General features: G+C 48.2%; 8 protein-coding genes and 1 non-coding gene across 9 annotated transcripts; 4 read left to right on the top strand and 5 right to left on the bottom strand.

Moving 5' to 3' along the window:
• The first annotated feature begins 27 nt into the window (after positions 1-27).
• On the top strand, positions 28-3312 carry BDW43DRAFT_140401 (transcription factor domain-containing protein). The gene is made up of 5 exons (XM_032038306.1): positions 28-276; positions 331-441; positions 535-684; positions 778-847; positions 900-3312. Exons 2-5 carry the CDS (start codon positions 369-371, stop codon positions 2860-2862), a joined length of 2256 nt encoding a protein of 751 aa, XP_031898390.1. The 5' UTR covers positions 28-276; positions 331-368; the 3' UTR covers positions 2863-3312.
• BDW43DRAFT_140444 (uncharacterized protein) lies at positions 3224-4155 on the bottom strand. The gene has a single exon (XM_032038307.1). It carries the CDS (start codon positions 3906-3908, stop codon positions 3585-3587), a length of 324 nt encoding a protein of 107 aa, XP_031898389.1. The 5' UTR covers positions 3909-4155; the 3' UTR covers positions 3224-3584.
• BDW43DRAFT_282627 (HSP20-like chaperone) lies at positions 4099-6012 on the top strand. The gene is made up of 3 exons (XM_032042651.1): positions 4099-4314; positions 4430-4970; positions 5053-6012. The coding sequence occupies exons 1-3, from the start codon at positions 4212-4214 to the stop codon at positions 5363-5365; spliced, it is 957 nt and encodes a 318-aa protein (XP_031898388.1). The 5' UTR covers positions 4099-4211; the 3' UTR covers positions 5366-6012.
• On the bottom strand, positions 5954-6026 carry BDW43DRAFT_t165. The gene has a single exon. It is a non-coding gene; the product is annotated as a tRNA-Thr (tRNA).
• A 1383-nt stretch (positions 6027-7409) lies between these two features.
• Positions 7410-9697, top strand: BDW43DRAFT_282615 (putative ethanolamine kinase). The gene is made up of 6 exons (XM_032042650.1): positions 7410-7563; positions 7683-7932; positions 8006-8117; positions 8190-8641; positions 8704-9053; positions 9109-9697. The coding sequence occupies exons 2-6, from the start codon at positions 7750-7752 to the stop codon at positions 9281-9283; spliced, it is 1272 nt and encodes a 423-aa protein (XP_031898387.1). The 5' UTR covers positions 7410-7563; positions 7683-7749; the 3' UTR covers positions 9284-9697.
• A 284-nt stretch (positions 9698-9981) lies between these two features.
• Positions 9982-13175, bottom strand: BDW43DRAFT_282611 (ankyrin repeat-containing domain protein). Its single transcript, XM_032042649.1, has 3 exons — positions 12524-13175; positions 11860-12466; positions 9982-11806 (listed from the first exon to the last, which is right to left on the bottom strand). Exons 1-3 carry the CDS (start codon positions 12966-12968, stop codon positions 10021-10023), a joined length of 2838 nt encoding a protein of 945 aa, XP_031898386.1. The 5' UTR covers positions 12969-13175; the 3' UTR covers positions 9982-10020.
• Positions 13176-13635: 460 nt separating this feature from the next.
• Positions 13636-14993, bottom strand: BDW43DRAFT_320766 (sugar phosphate isomerase/epimerase family protein). Its single transcript, XM_032049158.1, has one exon. The coding sequence runs from the start codon at positions 14822-14824 to the stop codon at positions 13724-13726; it is 1101 nt and encodes a 366-aa protein (XP_031898385.1). The 5' UTR covers positions 14825-14993; the 3' UTR covers positions 13636-13723.
• A 440-nt stretch (positions 14994-15433) lies between these two features.
• Positions 15434-16598, top strand: BDW43DRAFT_320762 (Gfo/Idh/MocA family protein; the record flags this gene model as incomplete). The annotated part of the gene is made up of 1 exon (XM_032049157.1): positions 15434-16598. Exon 1 carries the CDS (start codon positions 15501-15503, stop codon positions 16596-16598), a length of 1098 nt encoding a protein of 365 aa, XP_031898384.1. The 5' UTR covers positions 15434-15500.
• Positions 16599-16880: 282 nt separating this feature from the next.
• On the bottom strand, positions 16881-18688 carry BDW43DRAFT_313064 (sugar porter family MFS transporter; the record flags this gene model as incomplete). Its single annotated transcript, XM_032047503.1, has 4 exons — positions 16881-17243; positions 17311-17333; positions 17397-18087; positions 18152-18688. The coding sequence occupies 4 exons, from the start codon at positions 18686-18688 to the stop codon at positions 16881-16883; spliced, it is 1614 nt and encodes a 537-aa protein (XP_031898383.1).
• Positions 18689-18822: the final 134 nt, after the last annotated feature.

Here is an 18822-nt window from a genome sequence, read left to right as displayed (position 1 = left end):
GCAGATGGAGGTTTGTTTTGAGTTGATGTTTACTCCGTCCCAGGAATTTGATACGTCAGGGCGCACGGACCACAGTTGTATTCCATTCCGGAATGCCTTCCCGTGATCTCACCTTTTATCCTCACCTGTTGAGCAAAAACGGTGTCGGCCTGGGCTAAAAGGACACGCCTCTGCTCATATTATTTGAGGCCAAGGCTTCATTATACATTGCACTGTTGATATACCTATGTAAACTACTGCGTAACTGGATATCCAGACATAGCCATCCGTTATTGTGTGAGCACCTACAAGGAGACATTGTCAATAAATGCTAAAATGATATATATACAGTGAGTTTAGGCGCTCTTCCGTCCTGCAAACGCGTCAACATGAAGAAGGAAAGGCGTATTGCATGTTGCGTATGTCGCCAGAAGAGAACACGGTGCGACGGACAGAAACCCAGTATGCTCTCTTTAGCTCTTTCTGCACTCTTGCCTTATCTTCCGATTTGCGTTCCGATGCTGTCTGATAGAATTACTAATAAGTACCGTATAGCGTGTGGAGAATGTCAAAAAAAGGGCCAATTCCATGAGTGCATCTATCCTACAACTACTACTAGAGGGCCTGCCCGCATGTCGGGATTTGCTGCTACTCCCTGTTGTGTATGTCGTCGCAAGAAAAGAAGATGCAGCCGACAAAAACCGAGTACGCTTTCTTTGACATTTTCTGCACTTCTCCCTTATTCACCCATCTGCGCTTCTATGCTTTGATAACATTACTAATGAGAGATATATACAGCATGCATAGAATGCCAGGAAAAGGGCCAGTCCCATCAATGCTCCTATAGACCCGAGGACATGCCCCTTCCGTATGATTCAACTCTAATCAGTCCCATCAAGTCCAACTAACCGCGGTTACAGAGCATCTCGGAAACGGAAGAAGAGGGCTTCACCATCGTCTCCCGGGTTAGAGGTCGTCATTGTTCCCACCCCAACCACCGGACCAGTTCTGTCACGTGCTCTTGAGCAAGGAGAACTGATTGAGATCTCCTCTTGTTCAGATGAGAGCTATCACACTGCTGAGTTACCACAAGACGAAAGCCTTGAGCTCAGTGGTGGCGGTGGACAACTATTGCAAATAATGAGGTTGCAGAGAGCTGTAGAGGAGCGGACAGGCAGAGTAAAGGGCGAAGATCCAGCAGGCGACTTCTCTCATCTAGCACAAATTCCCGCTTTCACAGGCCGGGTTTTACGGCCTCCCATCTCCAGATCGAATGGCGAGGGCCCACCCGTTCATCTGTCCCAGGAAATGGCTGACCGGCTTGTTCTATCATATCTATCGAGGGAGTATGCTAATTTGCCGATCCTGGACCTTCAAGACTTCCAGTCAGCCTACGAAATCACCAGGTCAGAGAAGGATATAGCCGCAGGCACCAGTAGTTTTCACGGTATCCTGAATACTATTTTTGGTTTGTCAGGCTTGAGTACAAGCGACCTAAATGACACGGATGTGGCGAGTCTTTTCAATCACGGTCAGAAAATATCTAAAGATACGGAGAACGGCGGACCTTTATGCGAGCGTATTCAGTCGCATATTCTCCAGAGTCAGTACCTCTATGCGACTGGCAACCCAAAATTGGCATGGATGTTTATCGGGTTCGCCATCCGCATGACGCTGGTCCTGGACCTACAGTTTAAGAAGGGAGGGCGGGATTCGCGAGGGAGAAGGGACCGCGAACTCGCTCGGCGACTCTGGCATAGTGCTATGATTTTGGAACGGATAATTGCACTGCAGATAGGGCTTCCACCGCAGACCTCTAACCCATTAAAGGTGCCACTTCCGACGCATATGGATATGGACTACACAGATCTTATATCAGGGGGAGACCCAGCCCCCGGGATAGAACGCCCATCCTTGATAGAGTTCTTGACAGCTTGTGCTAGGCTATACAGCCATGTCGAAGATATTCTAGCATGGGAGGATGAGCTGAGAATGCAGCCTTATAGTTGCTCTGCAAAGAACCTGCTTGCCTTCGATTTTAAGATATTTTTGAAAGTGGACACACTCTTATATGACTGGCAGTCATCCTTACCGTCGTTCCTAAGGGAGGATGCCGCGGGCGGTTTATGGGATGATTCGGTTGTGTGTCGACAACGGAATGTTCTCCGAGCGCGCTACCTATACGTTCGTCTTCGACTGTATCGGCCTCTGCTAATCCTAGGACTAGCACTATCTACTAAATGCAGCTGCCGACCTAGAGGTCGCCCTCATGCTACAAAAGAGGACTGTTCCTCACCTAACTTCCCCGTGGTTTTCAGCGCAGTACGCGACGCCTCAATTAAGAGCGTGGGGATAGCCATGGGGCTTGTCAATCTTATCCAAGCATACGAAGATGGGCCGCTTAATGGCAGCCCGGATGACGGTCGCCGTAGTCTTATCTCCCCATATTGGGAGAACATCGATTATATTTATGCCTGTGGAACGGTGTTTCTCGCAGCCCGTCTCAGTAACTTCACCAGGCCCCATGCCGATGACGCTGGCACAGTTAGTGAAGAGGAAGTAGAGACGTACCTAACGCAATCCATCGACATGCTGGATAATTATAAACACATGAGGCCAAAAGGCAGGGTGGCGCGCCTAGCACAACTGTGCTGCAATACATTAAGAGATCTGTCATACACCATGAAGGGTGCGGATTCCGCAGCCGCGTCGACCGGCGCAACTGCGATTCTTGACGAAACCACTCGAAGTCGACTTTTAGAAAGGATGGAGAAGGATAATCCTACCCTGAACAGGAGCCGGAGGCGCTCGGTAGAAAACATGTGTGGATATTATGGATGGATAGAGAGTCTGCCTATAGATTTGGCTGGTACGCTGGAATGAGACTTGTGCACTGTACTAAATGTCATCCATGCTTTTATGTATGACAAAAGAAATATACGTAATCGTTTCCTCAATCCATACTCAATAAAATTGTCTGTATGGTTCTTAGCGCTATCTTATGGCCAGATTAGATGGCATCAAGCTCTTCCGCTTATCGTAGCAAGGCCCTAACAAGTGTACATGTTCACCCCTTCAAACTAAAAATATCGCTCATCCACAGATATCAAATTGAATCTATGGCGCTTAACCATGGATGGACCAGTCATGTTCCTAATGTTCATTGCGCGCCCTTCTGATAGATGAATTTAGAGCTCATGGAACAGACTACTCTTTGTATGCAACGGACCACACCTATCGCTGGAAGCAAGGCCAGTAATCCGTTGCTCTTAATTTTGAGATCGTAAGCTAGTGTGTTCGTACAAATCCAAAATGACGGCAAAAAGACCGAAGTCGAGAAGATCGTTGGGGTCTTGTTAATTGTTCGAACTGCGCGACGATCCCTTGACTACCCTTAAAAATTACCTAGGACTGTTGTAGCAATATAGTCTATTGATGTTTACCGCGGAGACCGTGAAGTTGAGGCCAAAGCCGCTGTCCCGTCCCCAAATACTAGTCTCCAGCGTCGGGAGATACCCGGAGCATCGAGGAAAGTCTTAGGATAGACAGTATTCGGTAAACGGTTTAAGGGAAAATGCCGGTATACGCTCTATGCAATCTAGATTTCATGATTGCGCTTTCTCGGCCTCATCGACCAGTGTTTCAACTTCTTGCTCGGTGAACCGATGAAATAATTTCTTTGGGTCGGAGAGGTCGGCTTCTCCGGGACCCTTGACTGACTGGACGTGTAAGACGGGGACGTCGAACTCATAGACATCCTTCCACGGTTTGTTGGCAGGGACCATGATGTCCAATTCGGAGTATTTGAAGGGCCGCCGTTTGTGTAACTGCGTTACGGTGTGTTTGGCTGTGTCGCACAGGCCGCAGTTGACACGAGTGAAGAGGGTGACACGAACCGCCTGGGAGAGACGGGCGGCGGTAGGGAACATGGTGCGAGAATGGAAGTTTAAACCAAAGAAAGGTGAAACTGGAGGGTTTAACCAAATGCAGTGGTTTGAAGGCCGCGAACGGGCGATGTGGGAACCATTAATATGGAACCTTCGAGCTTCTCCAGACTAAGCCCATTCGGGTCACTTTGGGCGGCAGCTGCGGCGGCAGTATTTCTGCGGCCTTCGATGGCGAGTTCATACTCCTTCTCCCCCGCCATCCTTGACTAACTGCTTTTATCTTTTTACCCTCGTTGACGGTACCTTATGCAAATTGTCGAGACGTGAGAAAGCATTGTGAACAAAATGTCCAAGTGCGTCCACAAGGGTTGTGGGAAGGTCTTTACCGATCCCGAAGAGCCATGCGTCTATCATCCTGGACCGCCGGTCTTCCATGAAGGTCAAAAGGGTAAGCTTCTAAGGACCTTGGGGTCCTACGGTGGTCCCCCTTGACTTTCGTCGCATAACTCCATCGTTCTTACCCTGCCGTGCGATCCACTAATGTTTTTCTCTCTCATTCAAAGGCTGGAAATGCTGCAAACCCCGCGTTCTCACCTTCGATGAATTCCTCGAAATCCCCCCCTGTACTACAGGCAAGCACTCGACTGTAGACGATACCCCAGTCGAGCCACCAAAGAACACCGCGCAGATTGCCGATGAACCACAACTCGTTGCCCCCCAGCCGGTGGCTGCACCTGTCGCAAATAGCGGGGTACCACGGTCGACATACTCGCCCGCCATTGCCCCTCCCTCGAACACAGCTTCACCCGCCCCCGAAGAATCAGAGTCCGATGATCCGTCTCTTGATATTCCGGTTAATGCCACTTGCCGTCGGAGGGGATGCGGTGCAGGCCACAACTCGTCCGTGTCGCGAGAGGAGGAGAAGTGTGTCCACCATCCCGGACAGCCGATCTTCCATGAGGGGAGCAAGGGATGGTCGTGCTGCAAAAAGAGGGTTCTGGACTTCGATGATTTCCTGAAGATCGAAGGGTGCAGGGAGAAGAAGAGGCATCTCTTTATTGGAAAGGGCAAGCCCGCTGGTGAAGAGAAGGTGGAGACTGTCAGGTGAGCTAACACTAGCTTTTTCCACTTAAAAACGGTAGTGAATTCCTAGATCGCGTGTGTGCTAACCCTCTTCCTTGCTTAGGAATGACTTCTACCAAACACCGCACTCGGTTAATGTCTCACTATACCTTAAGAAGATCGATAAAAACCAGGCGAAGGTCGAGTTCTCTGCTCAGTCGATCAACCTGGATCTCCCCACTACCGATAACAAGCGGTACAAAGATACATATAAGTTGTTCGCGCCGATTGATCCCGAAAAGTCACAGTTCAAAGTCTTGGGAACCAAATTGGAATTGACGCTGGTTAAGGCTGATGGGGCAAGCTGGCCCGTGTTGCGGAGCGACGATAAGTGGAGTGGTGAGAGAATTCAAATTGGGAATGCCGCGAGGGCCTGAGATTACTCTATAACATATAATTGTGACATGGAAAACGCATATATTTCACGACATACTTCTCCAAGTGTAAGAGATAGTATACATTCGCCATGACGTTTCGTGATGCCACTAATCTAGGACTAGTTATATTGGTAAACAATAGGCTATCGCAGTTGAGAAAATGGCTACCTTCGATGTCATTATTTCTTGTCTGATGGGAGGGGAGGGATAGACCCCTGAAAGTAAGGGCGAACCTTATACAATCCTCTCCAAACGGCCGTATTGTGATTGAACTTGTCCAACGCCGAATCTCTCATAGCATTCCGTTTGTGCAATCTTCTGGATGACCACAAGGTAAAGGGATATGGGAGATAGGAAGGACCCCATTCTGAATTATATCATACTCTAACGTAAGCTTGGCCATGTCGAGCTATAACGAGCATACTATTCTTAGCGCAGCAGCCAGACGATTCGCCTTTACATTTATCATTCACGAGGCTTGTAAAATATCGAACTTGGCCGTATAGTAAGTAGTAGAACGACTGTATTTCGACTAATATCAGACAGGAGATTTGGCGGGAAGAAAGACGAGAAAAGGCAAAAAAAGATTGCTCGCACTCGGATTCGAACCGAGGATCTCATGATTACTAGTCATGCGCTTTACCAACTAAGCCATGCGAGCCAATATGTCAGACACAGATTTACCTTGAAATAAGTAGAAGCAGTTATAATATCAAAAACGATACTTAACTTCCTCTACTTGAGACGTTCACTGAATAGTCAACCATTGGACAACAGGTGTCTTCTCATGCAGAACGTTCCCTTACAGGAAGCTATATATCATGGGGAGCAAGATATACAATGTCGTGCACTATACAGCAGCATATATCAACTCAAAATACAGTTGAAAAATGAGCAGAGCCCAAGTTCAAGCGGATTACACCTCAGGATACTTGCCCGATGATGAGATGGCTGGAATATATTTTTGGAACTGATACACCAGTGAAGGGAACCATCCTTGCCTGAACGAATCCTCGAGACTGAGTGCCTCTCGAAGCTTGACTACGATAAACCCATGTTACCTATCATTTCAAGTAACAAGGCTATTTGACACCTTGGCGTCATGATAAGCGTAGCAAATTATGGTTTTTTAAGTAGATATGTCACGACTCCTCCACAGCTCAGCGCCTGGGGATTTTATCTTGCGAAAAAAATCCCTAGCAAAGCCAAAAAGTGTTAAAATGAAAAAGGAGAAGTATGTTACTCTTCGAAGCTGGGAACGGAAGGAAACCCATAGAGCAAAATCCCACACGGATAACCCTCAGCGAGTCATACTTTGTATGAAGCTCCGGTAATGATTTACATTAAAGGTATGTAAACCGCTACTGATGATGATGAAAAAGAAAAGAAAAAGAAATCAAAAGGTCGCCGCGCCCACGCGCGCCTTTTGTACTTTCGTGGCTGTGGAGCCGCTAGAACACGTTAGGGACTAGTCCGTTACCGAGAAGAGGTATGGTTAGGGCTTAGGGTTGGTATGCTTCTCTTCCTTTGGCCTCAGGCATGAATGACTTACTAGTCACATGGTTGAGAATCACATGTCAAAGGTTGAGTTGAGGTAGGATTAAAAGGGTTTAGCGCGTAATACGCTCCCGTACCTTGCCCGTACACCGTACGTACCGATCAAACCATCCCTTACTTTACGTCCCTTGTCCTAACTGTCAAGGAATGTGAAGCATACTTTCCGGAAGAATAGATCATAGGCTAGTTTTGAGTGCTGACGATGGGTTATACTACCCCACAGAGAAAAACACATTGTTCAATATCCTAAGTGTAAGGTGTTCGTAGCCTTCTTTTGGACATGTCGTCATGTAGGGGAAAGGGGCAATTTACAGTTACCTTTAGAGGTAAAGACAGGAAAGGAGGGGAACGCTTGTTGCCTGAGGGGGCCTCAGGCTGTTAAGCTTCCAATCACAGCTATCAACGCACGAGACCAGCGTTGCTTCTTCTACTCCTCCTCCCCTCCGGCTCTTTCATACTTAAACACCCCCCCACCCTTTTTTTTTTTTTTTTTTCTGGCCTGTATTCCCTGAGTATTAATTGCCGGTCAATTTTTACTCTTGAAGACTTCGTGTATTTTTTACGATCCTCGTTGCTCACTAATAATAGGGAATTCGCTATAGAATCTGGAAGAGAAAAAAAAGGTGCCATAGAGGCTGCAGGTTCGTATATACTTCAATGCTTTGTACTTATCTACCTCTGAATACGCCAAAGTGATCCTTTCGCGACGCACAATCCATCACCGCTTCCATTTGAAATTTGCTAACAGTCTATAAACTAGAACTGTTGTAGTTGACCGCTTCTCCTCCCTGTGGCTCCTCGCCTCCCCACCCCTTAAAACGTCCAAGATGGGTTCGACATCCGAGTCCAACGGCTGTCCTCTCACAGCGCTGCGCTACATTGCACAGTCATACAACCATGCTGATTCTCAGGCATCTGCGTTGAGGCTGGTTTTGACCTTGAACCCTCACTGGGAAGGTCCGGAGAACAAGATCGAGTTCGTGCGTTTCACGGACGGTATCACTAATACTGTGTGTTCCGCGCTTGCTCTACAGGAGCAGGGAGAGATCAAACCATTAGGCTTCCAAACTAACTGGGTTCTAGCTTCTCAAAATCATAAATCGCAAACCTGGCTTGACCGAAGAGCAAATAGACCACGAAGCTGTACTGATGAGAGCGTACGGTAACCATACAGAGATTCTTATAGACCGCGAAAGTAAGACAGACTCGGGACATACGCCCTTTCTCCTCCTTGCCCATTGCGACAATACTGAGTAGATGTCTATAGGAGAAATGAAGTCCCACGCTCTTCTTGCCAGCCATGGCCTAGCCCCTTCACTCTTGGCGCGCTTCCAGAATGGTCTGCTGTATAGGTTCATTCGGGGACGCCCGGCCACGCATGAAGACTTGGTGACGGCTTTTATTTGGCGCGGCGTTGCTACAAGGCTCGGACAATGGCATGCAGTCCTTCCCGTCCAAGGAGCTGTGGCCCCAGCTGAGTCTGAAGTGGATAATGTTTTTATGAACTCAGTAGATGTCAACCTGTCTAAGGAAGACAATGGCTTTCCTTTGATTAAGCCAAGACAACTGGGACCCAACATGTGGACCGTTCTCCAGAAATGGATTATAGCTCTCCCATCTGCGACTGACGAGCAGCGCCAGCGGAGAATCAGTCTTCAGAAAGAGCTTGAACGGGTTGTCCGCGAACTGGACGATGGCAAAGGTATTGGTGAAGATGGGGTACGTAGAGACCGCTTTCCACTTTGCTACAAGAAGTCTGGACAATTAACTCACCTCGGTAGTTGGTGTTTGCCCATTGCGACCTGCTCTGCGCCAATGTCATAGCTGTACCATCCGCACATGGTTCTGTCACATCTTCGGGTGAGCCCACAGCGACAGTGCAGTTTATCGACTATGAATATGCTACTCCATCCCCGGCCGCGTTCGACATCGCCAATCACTTCGCAGAATGGGGTGGCTATGACTGCGATTATAACATGATGCCTACACGCGCTGTTCGGCGCCAATTCTTGACCGAGTACGTTAAGAGCTACACCCAGCACAAAGGCCTCCCGGAGTCATCTCAGAAGGATATTATCGATCGTCTCTATGAGGACGTTGATCGATTCCGTGGCATTCCCGGTCTCTACTGGTTTGTTCCCCTTCTTATGCCAATTCTCAAGTTCCGATCCTGATAATAGGTATAGGGGCACCTGGGCCCTTATCCAAGCCCAAATCTCGCAGATCGACTTCGACTACGCTTCGTACGCCGAAACTCGTCTCGGAGAATATTACGCCTGGCGTCGAGAGATAGACGGTAGCCGCGCCAAAGCCGGCGAAGAAATGCCTCTCCGCGAACGGCGCTGGGCGCAAGAAGCATAGGCAACCTTCTACACGTATACCCACACAAAAGCAAAGCCACAAACCCCACACCATCAGCATATATAGATTTCAGTTTTTAACAGCAAGCGTGCTTGCATGACGGCGAAATTTTGCTGTCACTTGATCAGGGTTTCAACATTTATCCCCTAGGAGATGCGGCAAAAAGCAAAACAAGTTACCAGGACAGTGAGGCATTTCATGGAATAAAGCAGTGTACACAAAAGGGATGGGATGGATAGGACTTTGTCTTCAACGACTGGACTGGTGTTCTTGGGATCTTTTCATCGGCGTGTCTGGGCTCTCTCTCTTTCTCTTCCTCTTCCTCTTCTCTTTTCTTCCCTTGGATTATCGATTTAATTTTACATTTGTTTATATCTATATCATTAAAAAGGAATAAAATATTGTAATCGTCAGATTTGTTCTGGGTGTATGTAGGCCAAAGTAGACGAAATTGATGTTTATTTAGAGTATTCGGATCTACTCCTTCTCCGGCTTAGTGCTTATCGGCCTTAATGGCCGCACTTATAGTCTTTAGATGGATTGTTTTAGATCTCTAGAGTTGAACTGCTTGTTCTTGTTACGTAATTCTCTACAAAACGATGGCCACAAATTCGCTCGGAATGGTCTACATATAACCTGGTACGAAGATGTGACAATCTATACGATATCTGAGACCAATTATTCTTAACTCTTGAATGGTTTGTATCAAGTCGGCTATTGATCTTTTGGATAATATCTCACTCCTTCTGTGACTCATACTTATCAGCCTTCGATGCTATGTTCTTGACACTTCCCTGACTCTTCTTAGCACCTGCGTCCAAGAGCATCTCATAAAGCTCGGGACGAGTCCGCGCCCTCGCCGCTTCAAGAACACTACCGTAGAGGCCCGAGGCAAGCTTCTGATTCACATCTGCCCCTGCATCCAACAGTAACTGCACAATCTTCTTATGGGCACTCTGCTTCGCCACTGCTGTCGCCAGGGCACTGCCATAAAGCCCGGTGGTGAGCTTCTGATTGACATCAGCGCCTGCATCGAGCAGACTCTTTACAGAGTAACGTTGGCTATACGCCGCGGCCGCAAGTGCACTGCCGTAGAGACCCGAAACGAGCGTCTGATTTACATCCGCCCCAGCATCTAGGAGTAACTTAATATTCCCGGGATCACCGCACGCGGCCGCCGCAAGAGCACTACCGTAGTGTCCCCATGTGAGCACTTGGTTGACGTCTGCACCTGAGCTGAGGAGTAGTTTCACCGTGTCTTGACAGCCGTGTGTTGAAGCCGCGGCTGCGAGGGCACTGCCGTAATTCCCGCTCGTGAGGCCTTGATTGACGTTCGCTCCTGCTCGGAGAAGTAATCGGGTGGCTTTGGGGCCTCCACGCGTGGCGGCGGCGGCAAGTGCGCTGCCGAATATTCCGCAGTTGAGCTCTTGGTTGATCTCTGCTCCGGAATCAAGGAGTAGTTGGGTGGCTTTTCTGCCGTTGGGGCTTGCGATGGATGCGACGAGGGCGTTGCCGTAGATTCCTCCGGTGTGTTTCTGGTTTACCTTCGCTCCTTTGCTTAGGAGTAGCTTGATGGTCTCCTGGTTGCCTGTTGAGGCGGCGGCACCGAGCGCTGATCCGCTGCCGAGCAGCCCATCGAGTGGTCTGTTGATATCTGCTCTGAGGGATAGGAGTCTCTGGGTGGTGATTTTGTTTTCACTCAAGATGGCTAGCGCTAGGAGCGAGTTGGAGGCTTCGTTGGTTTGTTCGGGGTCTATGGATTTGGGTTGCCACCATGTGAGTGGTACGTGATGAAAGCCGAGTCGGCAAATTGCTAGCATTGGATTAGAGAAGGGTTTCAGGTCTTCAATGGGAATATGTGGCATTTGCTCGCATCGTGTGCACCATGACCTGTAGGCGGGCCCACTCTCTTCTACGCTACCGAGAAATTTCTCAACAAGCAGCGACAGTTGGGGGTCGATATTATTGCCTCCTGCGTTCCCGATGTAGCACTCATACTTTCTTATGTGCTCGAACCAGTGGTGCGTTGCGTAAGTGAAGACACTCTCGGCCGTAGCAGAATACCTGGGAGATTGTCGATTATTTGCGCCTAGCATGTGTGTCAAACAAACTTTTGCAGCATTGCCATGGCACATGCCTATGCTCCAATGTTTTTCGAAGTGTTCATACACCGAGAGATGGGAGAGTCGACATGTGTGACAGGGGTCCATGATGAGGAGATTAGGGCATGAGTCCAGGATGAACTGGATGTCCACGTATGGAGCTACCGACGTTTCAGTACCAGGATCTTGACACACAAAGAAAACAAGAATATCTGCCGTAAGAGGATTTGTAGAGCATAGGACCAATTGCAGAGCCCTTGTCGCAATCTTGTACCTGCTCCCATCGGATCTTAGGATTCGTTCATAAATTTCATTGTATGCACATTCTAGATCACCTGGTAAGCGTCTCAGGCGCTGTCGCATATCAGACTCTAGGCCTAAGGATAGTATTTCCGTGATCTGCAGGGCTGCCCATTGGAACCTTTCTTCTTGTTACCCTGCAATCGGGTCAGATTGGCAGCTAGGAACACTTACACGCCACGGCTCTTTTCCAGGAGAACACGCACAATGTCTGTCTGCAGCTCTGCAGGAATAGGGCTAGCCCGGAATTTCTCGTCTTCACTTATTCTTTGCTTGACGAATCTTTCTATGTCATGGCGATTATCCCTTTCTTCAATGGTAACGCTGACTTTCATTTCGAGCTGTTTTTCTCTGTTCTCGTCTCGCCTGCTGGAAACGAAGATTTTCAAATTACATAGTTGCTCGACAAGTCGGTTGAAATAGCTGACAAGACCTTCTCTTGAACTTTCTTCGCTTTCATCCAAGGCATCTAGAACCAAGATTGCTCTGGAATATGTAGGAATTAACTGAGCTAGAAGATCCTCGCTTTCTTCAAGACTCAAGCCTCTTGACAAGAAGCCTCTCTGCCGTTTCTCGTCATAGATCTTGATAAGACCATCATGAATCATAGTTTGGTCATGCGTAATCGAAAGCTGCTTAACAAAACTGCGAATAATTTCTTTAGGCTTCCGACGAAGTTCTTCATTTCGATCGCAGTAGAAATACACCACCTTCTGTTCCTCTGCATTGTCCAAAAGCCCATCAACAACACGGGAAACAAGCTTTGTTTTCCCAGCACCAGCTACAGAAAGAAATATATAAGCTCAATGCTTTCTGAACATCACCTTGAGAGACTTACGTATTCCGTGTAACCAAAATATCATTGAGTCCTTGGATGACCGCCAATCTTGGAAGTTACGCTGCTCAAAAATCCATCGGCCAGTATCAGGTGTACGGCCAGTCTTTGCCAATCTATGATGATCCTCGTATGGGGTGCTTGAAATCCAGTCGAGGATATTACCCCTCTTTTCGTTTTCAAGGACCCGCCATGTGTCTTGGAAGTCGTTGTCCTCTTTTTGAATCTCAGTTTCGGGGACCTTCTCCTGGTCTTCTATAGAGAGTTTCTGAAGTGCCTCGTTCCAGGAATCTGTTGTTGGTGGAATAGACAGCGCACTGGACTTATCCTGCGGTAAAACCGTATCGTAAGGTTTTGTTTGTAAGTGATCGACTGAAGCGCTTGGCTGCGTTGAGCTACCGCTCAAGGATTGCGACGAACGAAAGAAGCGTTTGAGTCTGTCCTTCATCTTGAGACTTATCGCATAAGATTCGGTGATGAGAAATAGAGGATCCAACCCAACTTAGAAGGCAAGAAGCAACGAAGAATGAAGGCGGCTTGGCAAATCCCGTATACTTAGCAATAACCAGACTACAGTCTGATCTGGTCTTGTCACGTAGAGTGTCGCATCTTCTCATTCTAAATATTTCTCATTCAATAACTTATTCACTGTTTTTGTCTGCGATGAAAACGTTGGAGGAGTTGTGGATCTGCTTGAGTGTGACAAGATACAGTGATATCATGTGAGCATTGACCTCCTCGTGACCCTTCAACACTGGGGCTAACTAGTATCTGATTCCTGAGATGTAGATCAATCCTATTGGTATTCAAAGAGCTCATGTCTGGATAGTATATTGTTTCTGATGACGAAAATTACATTCTACTATTTTTATCAGCGCGGTTCACGGAAACTCAAATAGTTGAAGGACAATACACCTGAAGACTGTTTCTGTTCGGGTATGTTCATCAAGCTGTACATTCATTGCAAGCCATCAAGGCCATAGAAAAAGACATAAGAGAACAGATACCTGATGATGCCATAGGAGGACTATCAGATAACTCCATTGAACCAGCCAATAAAGGAACGCCCGAAGTAGAACACATTGAAAAGAACCCTAAGGGGAAAAAGAGAAGTAGCGCTAGCGGCAATGCTACAGTAGAAATTACGCTGCATCAGAGCTGATGTTGTATCAAAAGCAATGTTGCATCGGAGACGCTGCGGTACTAAAGGCGATGCTGCACAGGCAAAGACGAAGTAGGGTAAGAAAATGTACCGTCAAGGTTAGGCACGGAAGAAGTAACACCAGTGTCCAACCCCAACGCAGAGACCAATTTCTTCCACGACTCAAATCCTCTTTTGGCATGGCTGCGAGGAGTGGTTGGATCAGGATCAGCCAGGCTCCTGTTGAACAATTCCAAGGAAACCCAGCCTTCGAAGCCGATGTCGAAGAAGGCCTTAGCGACGTCCAAGACGGGCAAGTATCCACCGCGGTCTTCTTCGAAAGCAAAGAGGCGTGCGTTACGTGACCAACTCATGCGTGAGGGCTGCCCCTGGACATAAAATGGGTGGGATTCGTTCAACGGGGCACTCAAGCGCTCGCCGTCCACAATTTGAACGTAAAAAACCTTTGAGAGATCAACGCGGGACCGCAAAAGGGCCAGAGAGGCTTGGAGATCGGCATCTGCATTAGGGGTTCTTCCAGTGGGACAGGTGGGGTCGGCATATACTCGTCCTGCGATGTTGAAGGTGTCAAGACAAATGCCAAAGTTCGGGCGGTTGACCTGCTCTACAATCTCGTAGGACTCTTCCCATTTATTGACGTGATTACCCCATGCTAGGGCTTCATACACGAAACGAACAGGGGGAGACTGTTGCAGGCCCAGATCGGCGATCTCCTGAAGATCTGAGACAATGACGGACATATCGCCTGTAGTGCGGGGCTTGCCGGTTTCAGGATGAGGAAAGAGGAAATTGGATGGGATCTGGATGAGATCTGTGCCCAGGATCGCTGCAAGCTTGAACCACTTAGGGAGCTTTTCAGTGAGGAGACGCTTGTGCTCATTGCGGTCTAGAAGACCTTCGTAGTGCCAAAAGGGCTGCAGACAAATAATAGAGATATGCAGCGTGGTACAAACATGGTGTACATGATGGGCAGCTGCAAAATGATCACCATGGAAGGATGATTTGGCCAAGTGATCAAGGTCGTCAAAAAACAGCTCCATACCCTGGAAGCCATAAGCAGAGGCTGCCCGCAACTTGCTTAGGAGATCATGTATTCCTGGGCGTCCCAAGGACATGGAGGCAATACCCAGACGATTAGGCATTACGAGTGATAGTTATTGTGATCAGTGGTAGTGGAGATAATCGCAGAGAGATCACAGAGAAAGAAAGAGTTGAAACTGAGGGATAAAGACAAAGAAATATCGCAATTACAATTCACTTATTGAAGACAAATCACAATAAAGTATAGAAATCGGTTAGGGGCACTTGAGCCGCGTCATGTTTCGTGTGAATGCTGATCAATTGGCGGTGACCGGAATAACGCTTGGCATTGCAGTTCGTGCTGTTCTTTGCGTTAATAAATGAATACCCTGTATCTCATTCTATCAGGGAAGAATGATTCGTAAAGCCATTCTTGTCTTTGTAAAATGGAAGATGACTCTGCCAATGCTTTAGGGCTAAGGAATGAAGGTAGGTTCCACCACAGGAAAAATGAACCGCCCGGCTAAGCCCTTTCCCCGCCACCTTTAACCGGGTATGAGCTTGGTATGGCTTCTCAAACCCCATTCTAATGGACTTTTCCTCGGCAATGAAGCTTGTGTGGTCCCTGAATTTATCCCGAAACGTGTGCGCTGTGATCCAACTTGAAGACGATCTTCTACTCAATGGAGACTAATCATACACCTATTTCCTCTCCTTCCCTTTCATTATCTTTCCCCCAATTGCTCCCTTTACACCAATACATCCCTCCAAAACAAATCATCCCACAAGGCCAACAAAATGGGATTGAGAATTGTTGTCGTTGGCGCAGGGCTTATTGGGCCCCGACATGCCAAATCTGTCCTGTCCAATCCACACACAGAACTTGTGGCACTTATCGATCCGCTTCCAAATGCAGCCAGCGTGGCGCAGGACCTGCAAACGAGCTATTATCCAACTGTCGAAGCCATGCTACAGGCCATTCCAAAGCCCGACGCAGCCATCGTATGCACGCCAAACCACACCCACGTTTCCGTGTCGCGGGGACTCCTAGCCAGCGGTATCCACGTCCTGGTCGAGAAACCAGTCAGTGACAGCATAGATAATGGCGTAGCATTGCTCCAATTCGCGCAGCAACCGGAGAATACCCATCTCAAGCTCCTGGTGGGACACCACCGTCGATTCAACCCGTATGTCCTCAAGACGAAGCAGTTGGTGGATTCCGGATCTCTGGGTCAGGTCATCGCCATCAATGGTCTGTGGACATTGTTCAAGCCGGAACGATATTTTGCGCCTCCAGGCGACTGGCGTCGGGCTCGGTCATCGGGCGGTGTGGTTCTGATTAACCTCGTCCATGACATTGACATCATGCATTACTTGTTCGGCCCGATTGTGCGTATTCACGCTGAGAAGACCCTCGCACAGCGCCCTAACCCCCCTCACGAGGCGGAGGAGGGTGCGGCACTCACCCTTCGGTTTGCTTCGGGTGTTATCGGTACCTTCCTCGTCTGTGATGCGACCCCATCTCCGCATAATTTCGAAACGGGCACCGGCGAGAATCCGCTCATCCCTAAGTGTCCATCTGGTGCGGACTTTTACCGCATTTTTGGCTCCAATGCCTCTCTTAGTGTCCCGGATATGACGCGCTGGAGCTACGATGGCCGCTCTAACAAGAGCTGGAACCAACCATTGACGATGGAGAAGTTCGACGTGGAAGAAGCGACGCCGTTTGATTTGCAGCTCGCCCATTTTGTCGATGTCATCCAGGGCAAAGCGGAGCCCAGTTGCTCCGGTAAAGAGGGCCTGAGGGCCTTACTTGTGTGTCAGGCTGTGCAAAAGGCGCTAGAGACAGGACAGACAGTTGAACTGGACCAAAGTGTTCTTAAAGCGAACCGCTGATCGACAAGCGATATGCTTCCAGGAAAAAAAAAAAAGAAAAAGACCCTTCGAAAAGGAAGTGAGAAAGAAGTGAATGAAATGGAGAACACGCCCAGGTAGGGTATAGTTAGATTAATACAATAATAAATGTCTATCACAGGGTTTTGACAGAGCTCATACGCATCTGACACATGAGCTAGAGTACAGCATTCGACATCACCGTTTCTCAACTAATGGTGTGCATTAATTCACATGAGATATAGAGCAATGCAACATTTGTCAACAAAATATCGTCAAAATATATCAAACGCCTACAACTTCCACCTGCTTGTCCGTGCTCTTTATGAAACCAGAATCCTCTAACTCATGGCGGAACCGTTCCTCGTCTTCGCGGATTTGTGCGAGGAGAGTCGCATGAGCGCGCCAAACCGGCTGTTTCTCGAAGAGACTATCCATACTCTCCAACGGGATACCTTTTGTCTCGGGAATCAAAAAGAACACGAAGATGATGGACAGTATCATGAGGGACGCGAAGAAGAAATATACTCCATAGTCCATCTTGGCAAACATCTGGGGAGTGAATCGGGAGATGAGAAAGTTCCAGAGCCAGTTCGATCCTGCTGCACAAGCCTGCGCCAGGGATCGAATGTTGGGATCAAACATTTCCTAAAGGACAAAACTGTTAGAGAGGGATTTTACCGATACAGTATTGTCAGGAGCCTGAGAAACTTACAGAGTTAATAACCCATGGGGTACCTAACAGCCAGCGGAGGTCAACATACACCGATCAGAAATAATTCTCTGTGGGGGAGTATTTACCATTCCAGGAAGGAGTATAGAACACCGTCCACAAGTAGAAGAAGAACATGGCAGCAATACCACCGCTATCCATCTTCTTGTTCGCTCGTTCTGTGGGCTTGGCGATTTTGATATATGCTCCAACGATCCATAAGCAGATCGAGCCACCAGCGGCACCAACGAGGAGTAGCAAACGTCGTCCCACGTGATCAATCAACCAAAGAAGCCAGACAAAGGTCACCACGGTCTTGACAACCCCAAAGATACCCGTAGTAAACAAGCTGGTGTTTGAACCGGTGACACCAATGCTTTTAAAAACTGTTGGGCTGTAGTAATTAATTGCGTTGATTCCTGAACCATTCTGCCAAAAGAAGAGCATGCTACCAAGGAAGAGGCGGTACAGTATTTTTTTGTTTGACCAAGCCGCAACGAACGGCTTCCAGAAGCCCAAGCCAATTGTTGCGCGCTGGTGTTCCAGGGTCTGGTCAATGGCGCCGATCTCTTCGATCATATAGATATGGTCCTCTGAGAGTTGGCGGATCCAGCAGAGATTTTTGATTGCCTCCTCTCTGCGCCCTCGTAAGAATAGCCAGCGTGGAGACTCCTTCAAGAACAGAGCACCGATGATAAGAAGGCCAGATGGAATTAGTTGGACGGCGAATGGGATTATCCATTGCCTATGTCCAGGGGCTAATGTCTGATCGACACCATACTGTCCGACAAGGTTAGCTATGTTTGTGTCTCGTAGAAGAAGGCAACCAATAGGAAGCACCTACACAGATCCAAAAGCCGACAAGTCCACCGATCTGCCACCCTAATTCGTAGACTCCAACCAGTCGCCCTCTAATCGCCGGTGGAGCCAATTCGGAAATATAAATAGGAGTGATGTTCGAGCCAGCTCCCACCCCCAACCCAGCAAGCACCCGTCCTCCATAAATCAAGCCAAGACCACGGTCGCCGTTAGCACCAAGCATGAGACCAGCGCCTAACGTAAATATCAAGGCAGAAAACATCAGGCCCCATTTCCGGCCATAGAAATGACCAACAGGGTAGGCGAGGAATGCACCAAAGAATGCACCTGCCTGGTAAAGAGAGACAATGTTGGCGCTGACTAGGTTTTGACTCGCGGCGGACATGGCATCCCAATCGAACTCATCCTTGAAGGACTGGAGAGATATGGTCGTACCAATGAAGGCACTATCATATCCAATCATACAAGATGTGCATGAGGCGACGGCTGCAAGCAGGTAAATCTTCCAGTTGTAGACCTCCCCTGGCGTTGGTCTATCCTCGACTAGAGAGAGGATAGACATAATGACAATGTGGTCACCCTCGGTGGAATCAACACAGTAGCTCTATCGATACCCAACGAGGCAGATATACAAGAATTGATCTTATGTGTGGAAGGCAGAAAGTAAAATAGTTATATATCAAAGCAGTGTCAGGA

This window comes from Aspergillus alliaceus (genome assembly GCF_009176365.1).
Source record: "Aspergillus alliaceus strain CBS 536.65 unplaced genomic scaffold BDW43scaffold_34, whole genome shotgun sequence".
NCBI classification, from domain to species: Eukaryota; Fungi; Ascomycota; class Eurotiomycetes; order Eurotiales; family Aspergillaceae; genus Aspergillus; species Aspergillus alliaceus.
The sequence above is the reverse complement of the archived record's forward strand: the minus strand, read 5'-3'. Positions and strand labels throughout refer to the sequence as shown.